Below are 17899 nucleotides of genomic sequence, written 5' to 3'. Positions count from 1 at the left end.
GAGGCAATTTATCAGAAATCAATTTCCTTGGGACTCTTCATTCTGCGTCCACCTTATTCAGACTTGATCTATGAGGAAGCAAATTTGTCACTTTCCCTATATGCATTACCAAATTCGTCAGCTTGAGGATACTTGACTTGCATGGCTGCAACAAGCTTGTGGAAATTCCAGAACTTCCACCGAAAATAGGATGGCTAGATGCATGTGATTGTGTATCATTGGAAAGATTTTTGAAATTGTCGAACATTTTGGAATGTAAAGAGAGTCACAAATGATTCGTTGGATGGACTTGTCTAATTGTTAGAGATTGTGTCGCAATCTGGCTCATGGTGTGGCAAAGCCGAAAAATGTTTTAGTGAATGATCAGGGTGCTCTCTTTTCTTATCTCTTTCTAATATTTTCTCAGCAATCTAAATTCCAAGTTGTATTTCCTGGAAATGAAGTTCCAAAGAGGTTCATCTGTCACAAGGATCTGGAGGAGGTTGAAAGATATTGTGAATTTTATATGGAAATCCCTGAAAATTTCAAATGGCAAAATAGAGGATTGGCTCTCTATGCTGCTGTTAAGAAAACACAAGATGCACCTTATCCTTGCTATATAAATAATAATGGATCTCCTTACTTGATAGTCGAATTTTTCGTCAATGAAAAGCGCATTCACTTAATTAGGTCTGATTTTGGTTCAACAATATTAGAGTCAGATCATGTGTGGCTGTACTACATTCCATTCTGCGAGATGGAGTTTGATGAGTCTGCGTATCCGAAACCTCCTTTTAAATGTCGAGTTAGTTTTTAACTTCCTTTCAACAGTTCTCTGTGTGTTAAAAGCTTCGGGCACACCTTGTAATGCCAGAGTATGAAAACGTCTCAACATCTATGGAGGGATTGATCCATGAAGGTACTAGTAAAAGAGAAATTATTGGTGAAGATATTGGTTCTCCGGTGGAAGATGATGAAGACTTCGAAGATGACTACTTGAGCTGTGAAGATGATGAAGAGTTGGATTAGAAATTGATTTCTTGTGACTTTTGGATTGTGCGTTGATATGAGGTATACTTGATATGTCGGAAGGCAATTTTGTTAGTCTTATGCATTAGAAATTTGTTAACTTGTTGAAGCTGAACTCGTGTGCTTGCACCAGCCTTCTAGAATTCATATTCATTAATTTTGGTGTTGGTTTTGTGCATTCTTGCTCTTTTTCCAAATGAGATTGTAGGAGTAGAGAGTGATCATCAGCAGCAGGTTATTAGTTGATTCAACTGGTACTGGTAGATGCTGCACAGTAGGGAGTATTAATTTATATTTCCCAACTAATATTTGCATCATTTACTGCTTCAAGCCTTATCTTGCTAATCTTGCAATTCTTTGGGAGTTGAATCTCCTTCAGTCTGTGATCACAGTATCTTCTTGTGCTGCCATTTTGGGTGGCTTGCACTGTCCTTCTTGCTTTTCTGGGCTGCTGCTCAGCTTTTTTTCCTCAGTCTTTGCTTCTTGCTGCTTGGTTTGGGTGATTTATTTATGGTGCTTTGGCTATCCTTACTTTGGTTTGCGCTTCTGTTAAATTGCAACCCTATTGGTTGTTTTCCCCTTGCACACATTTTGTGTGGCTAATCTGATGTGCAGCAGATTTTGACTTTGCTGATTTTGCTGCCTTTAGATGCATTGCTGTTTGACTTTGGATGGCCTTAAGTTGTGGAGCTGTATTATTTGTTTAGTCTGTTAATTAGTTACTGTAATTGGGTTCTTGTTTTCTTTCTTGGACTACATTTAAAAGTTCTTGAGCATCACAACTGGAAGTAAAAGTCCCATATTTGAATGGGAAGAGTGTCAATTCTCACCAAAAGGGTCCTTTAGACCTTGAGCAAATAGTGTGTTGTTTTCTACAACAATGAAAATTGAGTCTCTTGCACAAGGTATCTATGCTAACATTTCAACATATTCTAACAGTTGAAATGTAAACAGTATCTAAGATTAACAACTAATTACAGTAAGCACAGAAAGAAATAGGATGGTTAAACATATATACGTTCTTCCATTAATAGAAGTGATAACTAAAATTTCATGAGAGTATAAGAGCTATAGGCGATTCTTAATTACCGCCTGCCCCGACTTGCGCCTCAAGGCACCCCTAAGTCTCGCCTTTTAAAACTTTGTTAAGACTATATATATATTGGAAATGAAATTGCTATCCTGTGCTTTCAAGTAACTTATTGTTCAAATACCATCTGAATTTTTGGGCTTGTGCGTTAATACCACCTAAACTTTGAATTTTTATTTTTAGCCACCTAAAGTTTGTTAAGTGTTGCAAACCACCACCTATGTCTACCTCTGTTAAAATTTCCGATAAGTTTAATGGTCATTCTATCAACTTACTATTAGGGGTGGGCATCAATCCGGCCGATCCGGTCAATCCGGCCGAACCGATTATATTGGATTGATTTGGTTTGGTTTTGACCAAAGAAAAAGTCAACATTTTGAAAAACCGAACCGAACCGGTTTGGTTTGGTTCAGCTGTGGTTTGAGAGTTTTAAAAACTGTCCTAAACCGAACCGGACCGATTATAAATCAATTTATTATTTATTTAATTTAGTTCACATGTGGCAAGGTTTGTGTGCGTTTTGTGAGTCCGCGTATCTGAATGTTGGTGCACGTTTTGATCTTCTAATTTGCATATCCCAGTTATTTGTGTGTGCTTGTATTTCCCTCTCTTTCTATCTCTACTATGTGTGTTTGCTCTTTGTGTTGTGTGGCTCTTCTTACTCTATCTATCTTAATTAATGGGTCCATTTCATAATTTCATACGCATTCAAACTCCACCTCTGTGATAAAAGTATTTACCTCTCTGTGATAAAAGCTTTTCATTTGTTTGTATTGTGATGAATGCAATGAGTAAATTTAATGCTACTTGGTTAATGCAAATTTTGTATATGTTTGTTTTGATGGAAATTGTGAACTTAGATGTATGCTAGACATTGGACAACCTTTGAATAAATGGAATGATGTTGTATTAGCCTTTGATGGAATGGAATGGAATGATATAATGACAAAATGTTAGCATTATAATGTAAGAGCAGGTTGAAAAATGCATGGTTTTGTGTTAGGCACAAACCGGCCGAACCAATCCGAACCAAACCGATTACAAGTGGTTTGGATTGGTTCGGTTTCCATTATGATTTTAGGCTAATCCGAACCAAACCGGACCGTTATTTTCTTATTGGTTCAGCTGTGGTTTGAGAGTAAAACCGAACCAATCCGGACCGTGCCCACCCCTACTTACTATGACTAAAAATAATTATAAAAAACATTAATTTAGAAATAAATAAAAATTAAACTAATGCACTACACCTTCCCTAGCCCTACCCTTCTCCAACGCCAATTCTAAAGATTCAAAACTGATTTTTATCTTTTCATACAAACTCTAGGAAAAAAAAAAAATCAGAAACTCATCCATCATTTAGACCACCTGTGATATATACCATTTATATTAGATTTAATTTTAAGCTTTAATTTTAATTTAGGTGCATAGCCATAGCCACAGCATGCTCATTCATGGTTGCCCCGATGAATGTAATTAGGTTTTTTTTTTTTTTTTTTTTTTGGAAGCTGCTGTGTAATCAGGTTAACTTTTTTATTTTTATAATTATTTTTAGTTAGAATGAATTGACAAAAATGCCTTTAAATTTAACGGAAGCTTTAACGGAGTTAGGCATAGGTAGTAGATTGCAACACTCTATAAAATTTAAGTGGTTAAAAATAAAAATAAAAAATTCAAGTGATATTAACGCACAAACCTAAAAGTTCATATGCCATTTATGCAAATTTTCCTTTCTTTTTGTATTCCTTTCCTATTTCTTTTTGTATTGGGTTGGGATATCTTATTTCACTTGTATTGGGATTCGTAAGTACATACACTATATAAAGATTCTGTAGCTTTACCCCAAAATCTCCAAAACGCTCAAGACATACGCACTTCCCAACTCCCAAAATCTCGCTGCAATCGATCTGCCCATCAATCCGTCCGTCTTGATTTCACCACGAGACCTGGTGATACTACTTCTATCAACAGAAAACGAAGCTTCAACACAATATATCTCAATCTCTTGGACCACTCTGCGAGTCCCACTTACAAAGATTTAAAAAAAAACATCGCCATTGAAACTTATATATCAAAACCCACCACCATGTTCAATCTTGATGATCTCCCAGATTTCGTATTGGTTGAAATCCTTTGTCGACTCCCCCGTGAATATGCAGTTCAATGCACGTGTGTGTCGAAACGTTGGTATAGTCTCGTTTATGATCCTTATTTTGTTGGCCGATTTCTACGTCAACAAAATGATAACCAAAAGCCCATTCCACGTCCTAGACTAATCTTCACAAATCCAGAGCACAGAAGAGAATTCTTCACCAATCCAAAGTGCACAAGCAAGTTCTTTTCCATGTCCAAGCAGCCTCCAGCGCCCGAAAAACTCAAGTTCTCTTTGAGATGCCTCCCTTGTTTTCAAGGGCCTGTCAAGACCGAAGAGGGTGAACCAATGGTGGTAGGAACATATAACGACTTAGTTTTATGTTGTGCAACCATGTGTTTTCAACGTGATTACTACCTTTGCAATGCATACACCAAGCAGTGGGAAGCTCTTCCTTCTCCTCCTCAATGCCACGAGGAAGTAGGTGTTGGATTCATCTGTGATCCCTACTATAAGGAATGCAAGGAAGATGCTGACCAAAGAAAAGAAGAAACTAGTACTAGTAAAGCATCATTCCAGCTTAATACTGAGTATAGGTACAGGGTTGTGCGTATAATTCCTGAATCTCCAGGGGGTTCTGTCTATTTCAAAGCAGAGATTTTCTCTTCTGAGACTGGTAAATGGACAGAAACAATTGTGTTATGCCCAAGAAGCTTCTATCTGGATGTAAGACATGAAGGCGTTGCTTACAATGGAATGTTGTACTGGATGAGCAGTAGTTCTGGCTCTGTTATTGGTTTGGATCCCTACTCAAACGATAATGTTGATAAAAAATATAATTGTCGTTTCATTGATAATCCTGAAGATGATCAGGTCCCTGTCACTGCAACATTTGATCTCCTAAGCGTGTGTAGAGTTGGAGGAGGAGGAGAGCGTCTGCGAATGTGCCAGTTCAGCGGAAATAATGAAGATGGAGTCATGGATTGGCTGAGTGTTTGGGAGTTGAAAGATGATCAGGTCGATAACGATAGCAATTGGATTTTAGTACGCAGAATTTCCCTGAACGGGATGTTTTTACAAAATCCAGTGATCAGGAAATGGAGAGATCAGGGCTGCTGGCATGACGAGATAATGTTGCTTGCTTTCGACCCAAATGATGATGATATCTTGTATGTAGATTTTATTGGACACGTTGTCATGTTCGACATTAACGGTGGAGGATGGATAACGCGTTATTTGAACACTCCGCTTGATTATGGTACAATTCAGAATCACCGTAGGAGAGCTGTCTTCCCATTTGTGATCCCATGGTGGCCGACACCAGTTACTACTAGACAAAAACAGAGTTTCGACGCGTATCGTTGAGATTTTCAGGTTGCTTGATTTCTTGAGAAGATTTAAATTATATTTATATATATTTTTAAAATAAGTTATCAATCGGGATATTATTTTCCTGATATGAATTTAATTAGTTTTCTTATTAGTTAATTTTTATGAATATTCTAGAACTTAGGGTTTCCTACGGTTTTAGGATTTCTTGATTTTCTATTTAAGCCAACTAATGTCACTGTATTAATCAGTTTTATCATATTATTAATTGAGGATAAAGATTTTCTCTATTTTCTAGTAGATTCTAGTCGCTGATGGATTTCAATTTATCTCTTGCATAAGGTTTCTGTGCTAACATTTCAACACATTCCAACAGTTGAAATGTAAACAGTACTATCTAAGATTAACAACTAATTACAGTAAGCACAGAAAGAAATAAGATGGGTAACATATATACCATCTTCCATTAATAAAAGTAAGAACTAAAATTTCATGAGAGTATACTCTGCTTTCAAGTAACTTATTGATCAATTAGCATCACAGAGATATTTTCCTTACCTATGTTTTCCTTTATTGGCAACGCATTATCCAAATTTTAGTATTTATTGTTTAAGTATCTTATAACTTTCGTCCATAACCGTGTGCTAATACACAGTGTTGATGACTAGTCCCAGTTATAACTTTCAGAAATTTCTATCCACATAGCACGTCAATAATAAATTTAATCAGCCCATTTTACATTAATTCTGCGATGAGGCCACTAAATATTCTCTGTTCTTTTTTCTTTGCTAGATCTGCCATGGTAACATCCACCACAAATTAGGAGAAAACTGATCAATTTTGACTTCTTTTTTTCTACATATCTTCAATTTTTTTTCTTTTAGATTTCAGGTCTGTTCAGGGAAGGTCTTTTTCAACTATTCAACACCCCCAACTACCACGTCTGCTGCTGAATTGGTAAACGGCCCTTGGCTTATATTATTGTTTAGGTGTTTGCTTTTTTCCTTGATCTTATTCAGTTGACTTTTCACATTCTTGTGAAAGGTAGCAGGAAACTCCTTGGCTGCTTCGCATTATATGATGAAGCCCAGCAAAAGCAAAGAGGCGTAATATATATATTGTCTTTGACAAGATCAGTACCATTCCCAACATCTCATCCTGTTTAGTTATCTGGCCTGCACACAAACCTTTACTCGTCTTGTTTAGTTATGGATTCAACGACCACTCAAGGAGCCTCTTTCTCTCATGTTACTCACTCATGGACATATGATGTCTTTCTGAGTTTTCGGGGTGAGGATACACGCAACAATTTTACAGGCCATTTGTACAGAAATTTGATTCAAAGGGGTATCAAAACCTTCATAGATTATGAGCTTAGAAGAGGAGAAGAAATATCACCAGCACTTCTCAAAGCTATTGAAGAGTCAAGGATTTCTATCATTGTTTTCTCTGAAAACTACGCAACTTCAACGTGGTGCTTGGATGAACTCGTTAAGATTCTCGAATGTAAAGAATTGAAGCAACAAATGGTTTGGCCAATTTTTTATAAGGTGGATCCATCAGATGTACGAAACCAGAGAGGTAGTTTTGGAAAGGCACTTGCCAAACATGAACGCAAATTCAAAGATAACAAGGAGAAGGTAAAGATGTGGAGGGCAGCACTAACCAAAGCAGCAAATTTTTCTGGGTGGTCGCTCTTGGACGGGTATCTTTCTTACTACAATAAATCTTACTAGCTTTTGTCTATATTTGAGGTTTATCTATCTTCTGATTGAGCTTTTTCATACAAAAACTGATGAGTTTTAAGTGTAGGATCCAAAATCTGTATATTGATCTCTACAAATATATATGTACTTTCTTTTTTTTGGCTTATAATAGGATTTGAACCTAGCCCCTATACTACTTTTTGACCCCATTCCAAGGCTACTTGAGCTGCAGCTTGTTGTATAGACTATTACATGTAGAAAAATATATACTCTGATATATACATCGATATATTTCATGATTTTCAATAACATGATACTTTTTTATCAACGAGGAAGAGGGATTTGAAAATGAAAGTTAAGACATACGTAGAGTGAATAAAAATAAATAAATAAGGTACTCTCATATGTTTTCCGCACACATAACAAAGATCAATTCATTAACTGTACATGCTTTTAAATTTGCAGCCATGAATCTAATTTTATAGTTGCCATTGTTGAAGAGATTTCTGTTCAAGTATCAACCCAAAACATCTTGAATGTGGCAAAGTACCCTGTGGGAATAGAGTCTCGTCTGCGAGATATTCATAAGCTTTTAGGTGTTGGGGCAAGTGATGTTCGCATGGTAGGGGTATGGGGGATCGGTGGAATAGGTAAGACAACAATTGCTAAAGCTGTTTTCAATTCAATTTCCTCTAAGTTTGAAGCCAGCTGTTTTTTAGCAAATGTTAAAGACTATCCAATGCCATATGGAGGCCTCGTCCAACTACAAAAGAGTCTTCTTCTTGAGATTCTAGGAGAAAAAGAATTGAATTTGAACAGCGTTGATAGAGGAGTAAATGTGATAAAGGAAAGGTTGAAACATAAAAGAGTTCTCTTAATTCTTGATGATGTGAATCATTTGGACCAGTTGAACAAACTTGCAGGAGGGCTTGATTGGTTTGGTCTCGGCAGCCGAATTATCATAACGACAAGAGATAAACATTTGCTAATTGCTCATCAAGTTAATCTTATATACAAGGTCAAGGAATTAGATAGTTCTGAAGCTCTTAAGCTCTTCATCAGTTGGAATGGCTTCACAAGAAATAGCAATTTGGAGGATGATTATATGAAACTCACAAAAACTGTAGTAGACTACGCCCAAGGCCTTCCATTAGCTCTTATGGTTTTAGGTTCACATCTTTGTGGTCGAAGTTTAAATCAATGGAAAATTATGTTAGAAAGTCAACCAAGATTTCCTATTGAAGAGATTCATGAAGTCCTGAAAATAAGCTACAATGCACTAGAATATCCGGTGAAAGAAGTTTTCCTTGACATTGCATGTTTCTTTAAAGGTAAAGGTAAGAATTATGTGATAAAAATGCTAGAAGGGTGTGATCTCAACCCTATCTATGGTATTGAAGTACTCATAGAAAAGGCTCTCCTATATGTTGATCGTCGAAATAGAATTTGCATGCATGACTTGGTCGAAGAAATGGGTAGAGAAATAGTTCGTCACGAGTCGCCAAATGAGCCTGGAAAACGTAGCAGATTGTGGTTTCACAAAGATGTTTATCGCGTTCTAACTGAAAATACAGTAAGTAGAATATACATATACCTATATATATGTAAGTTTTATTTAAATCCCATTGTAGAATTTGGGGATTCATGTTTATAAATTTGATAAGGAACTTGCTTTGCTAATACTCGCCTTTTCATACTAGGGAACAGACACTATTCAAAAAATTATGGTAAACTTGCCGGAACCATATGAGATACGCCTGAGTGCTAAAAGCTTCACAAAGATGAAAAATCTTCAACTTTTCATAAACTGTAACGCACACTTCTCTGGAGAAGTTGGTTATCTATCCAATGATTTGAGATTCCTTGATTGGCCTGAATGTCCATTAAAAGCTTTGCCTTCCAGTTTTAATCCAAAGAAACTTGTTGAGCTCAAACTGCGTGACAGTCGTATCGAACAACTAGGGAATGGATTCAAGGTATTTTAAATTTTTCCTATCCGTTGTTATTTTCAGAAGTTTAGTTTGTGCAATTATGTTGTAAATTTCTTTAAAGCTTATCATTTGACGCTTTCTTCTTTTTTATTTTTTTGATGTTACAGAGTCTGGCAACGTTAGAACATATAAGTTTTCAAAGTTGCGAGTTCCTAACAAAAATCCCCGACTTCTCTGGACTCTCAAGCTTAGTGGAGTTGGATCTAAACTTCTGTACAAGTTTAGTTGAGGTGCATTCATCTGTTGGATTCCTTGATAAGCTTGCCATATTGAGACTTGTTGATTGTTTTAATCTCACTAGGTTTCCAAGAGGAGTCAAGTTGAAATCTCTGACACTTATGATTCTTAATGATTGCAAAAAGCTCGAGTATTTCCCCGAAATTTTGGCAAAGATGGAATGCATAACAAGAATTAATCTATCCGGCACTGCCATCAAAGAGTTGCCTTCATCAATTAGATATCTCGTTAATCTTCAAGACTTAGAGTTATATCAATGTGAAAACCTTAGCCATCTACCGAGCAGCATTTATGAGTTGCAACATCTGCAGCGATTTCATTTAATGGATTGTCCAAAACTTGTTACATTTCCAAATAAGGTGAAGCCTGAAAATGAGTCTGAAGGCAATTTAGCTCTTCCTGAGCTACAGTTTCTCGATATGGGAGGATGTAATTTGTCAGAAAGTGCTTTTCTTGGTAATCTTGATTGTCTACCGACATTAGGAATCCTAGACCTTTCAGGAGGCAATTTTGTTAGTCTTCCCGAATGCATTAGCAAATTTTTTAACTTGTGGCGACTTTCCCTATATGATTGCAAGAGGCTTCGAGAAATTCCAGAACTTCCACAAAAGTTAAGGCATGTAGGGTTAGGTGGTTGCATATCGTTGGAAGGTGATTTTCTTCGTACTCCTGGTTGTCTGTCCACATTGGAAAGTATAGACCTTTCAGGAGGCAACTTTGTTAGTCTTCCCGAATCCATTAGCAAATTTGTCAAGTTGAAGCATCTTTCCCTGGCCGGTTGTAAGAGGCTTGAAGAAATTCCAGAACTTCCACCAAAAGTGAAACATGTACGGGCGAGTGGTTGCATATCACTGGAAAGATTTTCAAAACTGTCGAACATTTTGGAACGTAAAGAATCGAAAATGATTAAGAGCCTCAACTTATCAAATTGTCGGAGACTCTGTGACAATCTGGCTTACATGGTAGAGAATAAATACACTTTAGTGAATGATCAGGCGGCTCTGTTCTCTCTCTGTCTCTCTTCTCAGCAATCTAAATTTGGAGTTATATTTCCAGGAAGTGAAGTTCCAAGGTGGTTCAGCAGTCGTACGGATTTGTCGGAGCCAAGTGGTAAATGTGAAGTTTGTGTTGAAATCCCTGAAATGTTGGAGAACAATGGATTGGCCCTCTGGGCTACTTTTCATCAGAACACGCAAAATAAATCTTATGATGAGTCCATCTTTTTTAAAGCCGAACTTTGCATCAATGAAGAACGCATTGGTAAAGCTAAAACGACTTTTTATGGTTCATTAGAGATAGAGGCAGCTCATGTGTGGCTCTACTATATTCCAGACCTTTCAAGGATAGAGACGTGGGGACATTGGATTGATGATGAGTCGCTGCCTTGCATGTGTCGAATCACTTTTACTTGTGAAAGTTCACTGGCCTTTAAAAGTGCCGGGGTCCACCGGATCCTTCGGGACGAAGACAGTATACGTTCTGATTAGTTTTTCCCTGTACTGGACAAATAAGTCATTGTTTTTCCTCCTCCAAAAGGAGAATCACAATTTGACACATATGCAAAAATAATTCGTCAAAAAGAAAAATTTATGCACACATGTCAAACTGTGATTGGTATGAAAGTATATGAGTTCCTCCTACAGGATAATGAGGCAAAGTATTTTCCGAACAAATACGTACATACTTCCCAACTAACAGGTGAGGACCTCTAAGTTGTTTCTGTGAAAGCAGCTCATAAAAAGTTTTATGGGTTTGCCTCTCTTTCTTTATCATTGATTCATCCTCATGATTATGTTTCTAGGTTTTAAATAGTTATATTCCAAATTAGTTGCTCATAATTAACTATGTTTGATGTGTTCTGGTTTTGCAGCATGCACTACTCAAAAGGCATGCTGCAGATGCTTCAATAATCCATTTTCGATGAGGAAGTTGAAACGTTTCTTTTCTCTCAAGATGCGATGGTTTTTGTTTGTGGGTTGTTTCTTTATTGTAGATTGAGCTGAGTCCTGTTAGTATAATTTGTCTATGGGAGAGTTTTTGCTTTTCTATCCTGCTTCATATTCTTTCAGTTACCACAACCATGCACATACTGTATTATGTAATTTTAGGCAATAACATTTGGTGTTTTATTACATGAACCTCATGGTGAGCACTTGGGGGAAACTAAAGACAACTTATCAACCCATTTGGGCATTTGGTTTTCTTCAATACTTGTAGTTGTGCAGGCAGACTTTTGCTTTTTCAAACAAATAAAATTTCAGACAGCCTATTGGAAAGATATTATTCTTATTCATTTGCTAATCCGCCGTGTCAACTTCCGCATAAGTTATGAGAAGTAATACCAACAAAAAAATAGAAAATAATCTGAACTCTATTTTCTTCTTATATATCTGTGTTCCAGAGTGCATGTATATAAACAATTTGAACAAAGGTAATGGATGCAGGCCTTACAAGCCACATTTACTCACATTTACGCAGAAGAACTTGCATCAATGCTAGCAGATGATAACTCATTAACTAATCTGGGTACCTCTTCTTCCCACTTTTGAATCTCACGAGCATATCTGAGAGCTTCATCTATGGTGTCAGGCTCTAATGCCGTAACCAGTGAAACAAACAACTTTCTATCTGTTAAAGAACGAAAGAGTCTTTTGAACTTCATTGCAACATACTGAAAGGTTCGGTGAGCCAATGGGGGGTTATTACTGTTATTATTGCTGCTGTTGGGATTTTGGCTGGTCACCGGATTGAAGTCATCAAACCATTCACATCGACTGAGAGGGACTTCATCGATCTTTTCTTCGAGCAGATCAAACTTGTTGAGTATCAGGAGGAAGTCTTTGTGGTCAAGGGCCGGATGAGTAATAATATGTTCAAAGAGCTGCTTACTTGCCATCATCTTGTTCGTTAAAACGCCATTAGAATCTACAGAAAACTCATCGTAGTCTGTCAATGCAACACAAAATAGGACCATATCAACATCTTCAAACATCTCCACGAACTTGCAGTTTCCTCCAAGGCTGCTATGATGCACTCTAATGAGTTGGTATCTGCAAAGAAAAGCATGCCAATGCATGTTAAAAGACACTTTGATACCCTGTTTGTCAACACATCAAATAAGAATGTTTCAGTTTTTTTTAGATAAACAGAATACTCGTCATTGTTTCAATAATTAAGAGACTGGAAAAAAAAGGACCATTTAAAACTTTGAAATTTTGAATTATTTTCCTTGCCGCTGTTTCCCTTCATTAGCAAATTATATAATCCAATTTCACTACTTATGATGCAAGTATTTTATAAGTTTCATTTTCAAAGAATACTTTTGTTGATGACTAGTCCCAGTTATAAATGATCTAAAACTGCATATCAATTTCTATCCATTGGGCAATGCACGTCAAAAATAAATTTAATCAGCAACAACATTAAGCAATAGAGTTGGCCAAAATCACGCTCAATGAAGAACAATTAAGGCATGTATTGCTCAAACATCATTTAATTAAGGCATGAATCAGGAACCCTAACATTAAAGAAGGGTCATGCTGATAGGGAGGATCCAGATTGCTATTTCCTGCTGACATGGGAAATGAAAAATCCATGCTAGCAAGGCTGTTGGATGAAGTGATTCCTTCAGCATACAAGATGTCGATGTCTGAGAGCTCATAATCTGTCCTTGAAATCTCAACAGCCTGCAAAGAAAGATATATAAATTGATTAACAAGGGTATATTATCCCATATTATCCACATTCCATATTCGTATCTAAATTTATCCACAAGATCAAACGAACATTCTGAGCATCTGGCGCATCAAATAATTGAAAACTCAAATACTTAAAGCTAAGAGAGATTAAACTTAAACAAACAAAAAATACGAGCACAAGCACTTTGAGAATGTGAATTGGCTAAAAACTAGAGGGGACAGGACAGGGACCACAGAGCGTGATCTCACCCGATTAAGAAAATAAGTGGCTGATCTGGGTAGCATTTCTATTTCATTCCTCCGGTCGTATGTGGCCTGAATAGCAGGATCCTTCCACAACTCCTCAACGAATGGTGCATATTCACGAGTAGCTGCTGGAAATATGGCTTCTAAATTACCGGATACCATAGCTTTGATGAGCCAATCTGCAAAAGATTTCAGTCTTGGGCCAATGGAATATTTTGTTTTATTGTTAAGCCGGCTTGCATTCCCTGTCGTTAAGTAACAAACTTCAGACATGACTCCATAATGAAAAAACTGATAGCAATAATTTATACAAAAGGCAAGCATCATACTTGCTGTTTCATATGTTATTTGTAAGCAAAATGGTAAGGTGATAATCAACTAATAGAAAGATATATCAACTTGACAGGAAATCGAAAGATCAGTAACCCACAAGAAGCACCAAAAGTATTCAAAAGGAGCAAGCTGTGATACAAAGATACCATAATGAAATTCTAACTGAAAGCTTTAACGCAACCCATGTAGTCCTTCAAATAAAGTCCAATTGCCCGATTAATATCAGTGAAAACAAATATGTTTTTCCTTTATAATTAAATTATAGGTGATAACGCTTTTTATTAAAGCACTATTAGATAGATAACTGAGAAACCATGGGTGGAAGGTTTAGACACTCAATGGTCAGAAATAAATTGGATGGACAATTCACGAATCAAATAAAGAATCACACAGCTGAGATGAAAAAGTATGAAGCCATAAACCTGGGAACATCATACCGAAGATAAGAATTGTATAAATTTGTCCCACAGTAGATTATTTACGTAGTTTGTGAGGCAGAAAAAATCAATGCTAGCCTTTTTTTCCACATGCTTGGTAAATTTCTACGCACTTGGGGAAAGTTAACTTACTAAGATCTTGCAAAGGGTGCCTCATCTTCCTTTTTATGTTTAATACAAATGTATGTTTCTTATCTGAACAAAAAAAAAAAAATCTAAGATCTCATCTATTTTAATTGAAAAAACTAATTTATCTAAAGTTAGAAATGAACAGAACAACTGACTTTAGTGAATGAATTGCTATCCGTACACAATTGTTACATATTGATGTAAAAAAAAGACCAGAGTATGTAAACATAATGTAGTGAATAAAACAAGGTATCAGTTTTTATTGTACCTGAAGGGCCAGGTTCATCTAGAAGCTGTCCTTTTCCTTTGCTCTTCTCAAGCAAACATTCTTCTTCAAACCATTCACGCCCCTCAAGCAGTATACCAAGATAACTGTACAATTTGCTCTGGATCATGAACTTAATATTTTGCCGCTCATCTTCAGAGAAAGGAACATTATACAGAAGCTTGGCCTAAAATAAGCAAGTACTTAGTGTCACAAAAAATCCAGGCAGCATTCAGGATAAATTTATTGGAATGAAGTGTTTCTAAAAGTAACATTCCTAGTAGCACTGTTTTACATTGAACAAATACACAACCACTTACTAAGAAATGTTTAAGTTAGTATCACATTGTCCTTCCAATAGTTTATTGAACACAATATAAAAGTACATAAATATAGAACATTGGATCCTATTACAAATGTGGAATGAGTTACTTGATATAGGCTTTCATGATAAGATTGCTCCAGCAAAAGGAAAATGAAGTTATGTTTAGTTATCTATGTCCATATTTGCACTTGATAGTTATAAAAAATTCTAAATAGAACGGGCTGCTGCTGATACGGTGCACTAAGAAAAACACATGTATAGTAATGCATTAAGAAAAATCCACACAAAGGCATGTGTTTGTACGTTTCTGTATGCACCGTCAACTTTTTACAGGTATACACATATACTGAATATTAATCAGCAACAAGTTTCTTGAAAACTTCAAGTCATGCCAATACTGATTTGGCCGTCAAGTTTTGATGTTGATTACTATCATCTAATGTTTTCCACAACAAATAATTTTGTAAGACCCTGAAGCTATGTAATAGAAATGCACCAATTAGGTTACAAACTTAACTATACTAAGAGATGTGTAATCGTGTAATTCCCTCCACCAAGGTCTTACCTGTTTAAATATAGTGCTTGTGCCAGATTTATGATACCCAACTAGAACAAGTTTGCTAGGCATTTTCTCTTCAACGGAGTTCTGGGTGTTCACTTCATCCGCAGAAACATTTGCACAATCAGAAGGTATTGGCAACGACAAGACATTACAAACCAGCTTTATACTAGTCTGTAAAGAAGTAACTTGACAGTTAAGGGATGCTTGATGCATAAGATTGATAGGAAAGACACGCAAGTAATTGCATATACACATGCATGCATACCTTGTCCCATATTTTTCCTTTTACTTTATTCATTCCCTCTTCCTGATAGGACCCATCTGCATTCACCCAGTAATGAAGATTTCCTTCACACGGGACTCCTGCCAACTGCATACGTTCAACAGATGGCATCAATACAATGTGTTTTTCCAAAGTTTATAATACCAACGAACTTGAACAAGTCTAGTACAAAAACCTGCAGTACGAAGGCCTCTAATTTAGTAATCTCCCGACCGTTTATTAATATGTTTGTATCCCCTTTACTAGCATCTCGATTTATGTGTCCTCCAACATTCAGCTGGGGGCTAATAATTTGGCAAGGCTTATGCCCTTCCTGTTCAATTAAAGCAGGACAATTATCCCAGTGCAGTGCAAGTTGCACAACAATATAGAGATCTAATATTAACAAGCTGAAACAAATAAAAATTCCGAGCTGAGTTCAATTTTTACCTTTCCCCAGAACCCAGATACATTATCATACCAATAGCGTCCTGGTTTTAGCTTTTTTGGTGGGTTTCTGCAACCTTGCAATCGAACAAGCTCTTCTGGTGAAAGACGTTTGTCGTTCACAAAAATAAGATTTCCTGGAAGTTGATTTGGTTGGCATGATATCTCAGCTTCCATTATCAGTTCAACTTCCAACTTAGTGAGAAGCCGCTTGAGCATCCTAGAACACTTCCCCAGTTTCTTTCGCCTTGACTCATCAATCCCAAATCCAATGCAAGTAACACATTTCCTTCCTTCTGGCATTGACCCCATTGCTCTCAGCACACAATTAAAACAATACTTTGCACCACAAACAATGCAAACCTCCTTGTCAGTGAGTCTGTTTCCTTTCCCACATCGAGAGCACGAGCCTTTAGTTCCATTCCTCTCAACCCTTGGCCTCACCTGCACATTTTCATCCCTATCAGAAAGTTCAAATTCTTCCTCCTGAACTATGTCATTCGAATCAGGATCGCGAAAAGTCACAGTTGATGGCCTTTTAACATGGTGAGGCGTTTCATCCCCGCCAGCTTCCTCTCTACCAGAGAAAACCTCAGAGGAAAGACTCCGTGAGCTTGAACCAGACTCTGACGATCCCCAATTACCAGGGCTCATATAACTTTGAAAGCCTTGAGCTTCTTGACCATCATCAGGTAATTCCAACACATCCCCCAAGCTTCCAGAGAGCCTGCAAGAGAAACCCAGTTTCCCAGAGCTTCCAAGTTTATCTGATAAAGTAGAGACACCCTTTTCTCCATTCTTATATTCCAGTGCAACAGGGGCTACTGAATTGGAAGAAAAAATGGCCTTTTCTGGCTTTGCTTCACTTTCAAGTTTTGCCTCTTCTCTGGGTTTCTTGTTAGAAGGGTTGGATTTTGCAATCGGTTGAATCACTGGGAGTGATAAATTGTGCAAGAGAGAGGCTGAAGAAACTGGAGCAGCAGTGGGGATTTGGTCAAGATCAACAGGAACTGCATTTGGGATATCATAAGCCAGAGGAGGACCACGGTACTCTATTGCAAATGAGTATTCCAATTCTGTGCTAGAATCTTCATGGTCATCACGATCGCCGTGAACAGCAGGAACAGCACTTGAAGCCATAGCATGACTCAGTTTTCTCATAATGGCAGCCATATCAGAGTTATGGAAAAAATCAGCAGAAAGCAGGCAATTTCAATACCATAACCGTTGATATCAAAAACCCATGAAGATTAAGCTTTGACCTTGCAAACCCATGAAGCAAAACGATGATTCAACAAAACCCATGAAGAAAAATTGAAAATTTTCACAAATCCATCAAGGAAAAGCTCTGGAATTTTGGGCTGAAACACCCCAACCTCATCCACCTTGCCCCAAACAAACAAACAAAACATAAACAATACGGGGACTCTTTGGTGAAAGTCACGGGTATGGAGACGCGGACTCGGGCGAAGACCAACAAGTTGACTTCCCATTTTCTCCACGCGATGATGAGAGGAAGCTGCTGACGAAATTCTCACAACAAGAGAAGCAAATCACCACACTCAAAACCCATGCGACTGAGTCTTCGGTTGAAGGGGTTATGATCCTCTGTAGCTATCTATAGGAAGTAAATCTGCTACCTCTCTTGTTTCAGTACCGAACGACGTCGTTCGCGTCGTCCCTGTGAGTAAAACATGGTTCCGTACAGTCACATGTCGACTTTTGGTAGTCTCTTTGACTCTTGA

The 17899-nt window shown here is 37.2% G+C and overlaps 2 protein-coding genes across 4 annotated transcripts; one reads left to right on the top strand and one right to left on the bottom strand.

The window, feature by feature from the left end:
* LOC18766815 (TMV resistance protein N) lies at nucleotides 6285-11726 on the top strand. Of its 2 annotated transcripts, XR_002272854.1 has the most exons (5): nucleotides 6285-7221; nucleotides 7688-8795; nucleotides 8923-9198; nucleotides 9321-11148; nucleotides 11321-11726. XR_002272854.1 is itself a non-coding variant. In XM_020570046.1 (4 exons), the coding sequence occupies exons 1-4, from the start codon at nucleotides 6725-6727 to the stop codon at nucleotides 10935-10937; spliced, it is 3498 nt and encodes a 1165-aa protein (XP_020425635.1). In that variant the 5' UTR covers nucleotides 6285-6724; the 3' UTR covers nucleotides 10938-11726. The 2 variants fall into 2 exon arrangements, 1 of the variants encoding a protein (XP_020425635.1); XM_020570046.1 differs by having other exon boundaries at nucleotides 9321-11726.
* On the bottom strand, nucleotides 11723-17695 carry LOC18766753 (extra-large guanine nucleotide-binding protein 1). Of its 2 annotated transcripts, XM_020570048.1 has the most exons (9): nucleotides 16158-17694; nucleotides 15904-16041; nucleotides 15711-15815; nucleotides 15449-15616; nucleotides 14562-14745; nucleotides 14297-14359; nucleotides 13398-13639; nucleotides 12973-13136; nucleotides 11804-12500 (listed from the first exon to the last, which is right to left on the bottom strand). In XM_020570048.1, exons 1-9 carry the CDS (start codon nucleotides 17325-17327, stop codon nucleotides 11921-11923), a joined length of 2814 nt encoding a protein of 937 aa, XP_020425637.1. In that variant the 5' UTR covers nucleotides 17328-17694; the 3' UTR covers nucleotides 11804-11920. The 2 variants fall into 2 exon arrangements, with proteins under 2 accessions (XP_007201754.1, XP_020425637.1); XM_007201692.2 differs by lacking the exon at nucleotides 14297-14359 and having other exon boundaries at nucleotides 11723-12500; nucleotides 16158-17695.

Source organism: Prunus persica, chromosome G8 (genome assembly GCF_000346465.2).
Source record: "Prunus persica cultivar Lovell chromosome G8, Prunus_persica_NCBIv2, whole genome shotgun sequence".
NCBI lineage: Eukaryota > Viridiplantae > Streptophyta > Magnoliopsida > Rosales > Rosaceae > Prunus > Prunus persica.
Note: the sequence above shows the minus strand (reverse complement) of the source record. Positions and strands in the feature narration are given on the sequence as shown.

Coding starts and splice junctions, on each gene's coding strand:
- LOC18766815 (XM_020570046.1), top strand. CDS start 6,725: ATGGATTCAACGACCACTCAAGGAGCCTCTTTCTCTCATGTTACTCAC. Junction 7,222..7,687: donor GGGTGGTCGCTCTTGGACGG/GTATCTTTCTTA, acceptor TTAAATTTGCAG/CCATGAATCTAATTTTATAG. Junction 9,199..9,320: donor AACTAGGGAATGGATTCAAG/GTATTTTAAATT, acceptor TTGATGTTACAG/AGTCTGGCAACGTTAGAACA.
- LOC18766753 (XM_020570048.1), bottom strand. CDS start 17,327: ATGGCTGCCATTATGAGAAAACTGAGTCATGCTATGGCTTCAAGTGCT. Junction 15,816..15,903: donor TAGAGGCCTTCGTACTGCAG/GTTTTTGTACTA, acceptor GAACGTATGCAG/TTGGCAGGAGTCCCGTGTGA. Junction 15,617..15,710: donor AAGGAAAAATATGGGACAAG/GTATGCATGCAT, acceptor ACTTCTTTACAG/ACTAGTATAAAGCTGGTTTG.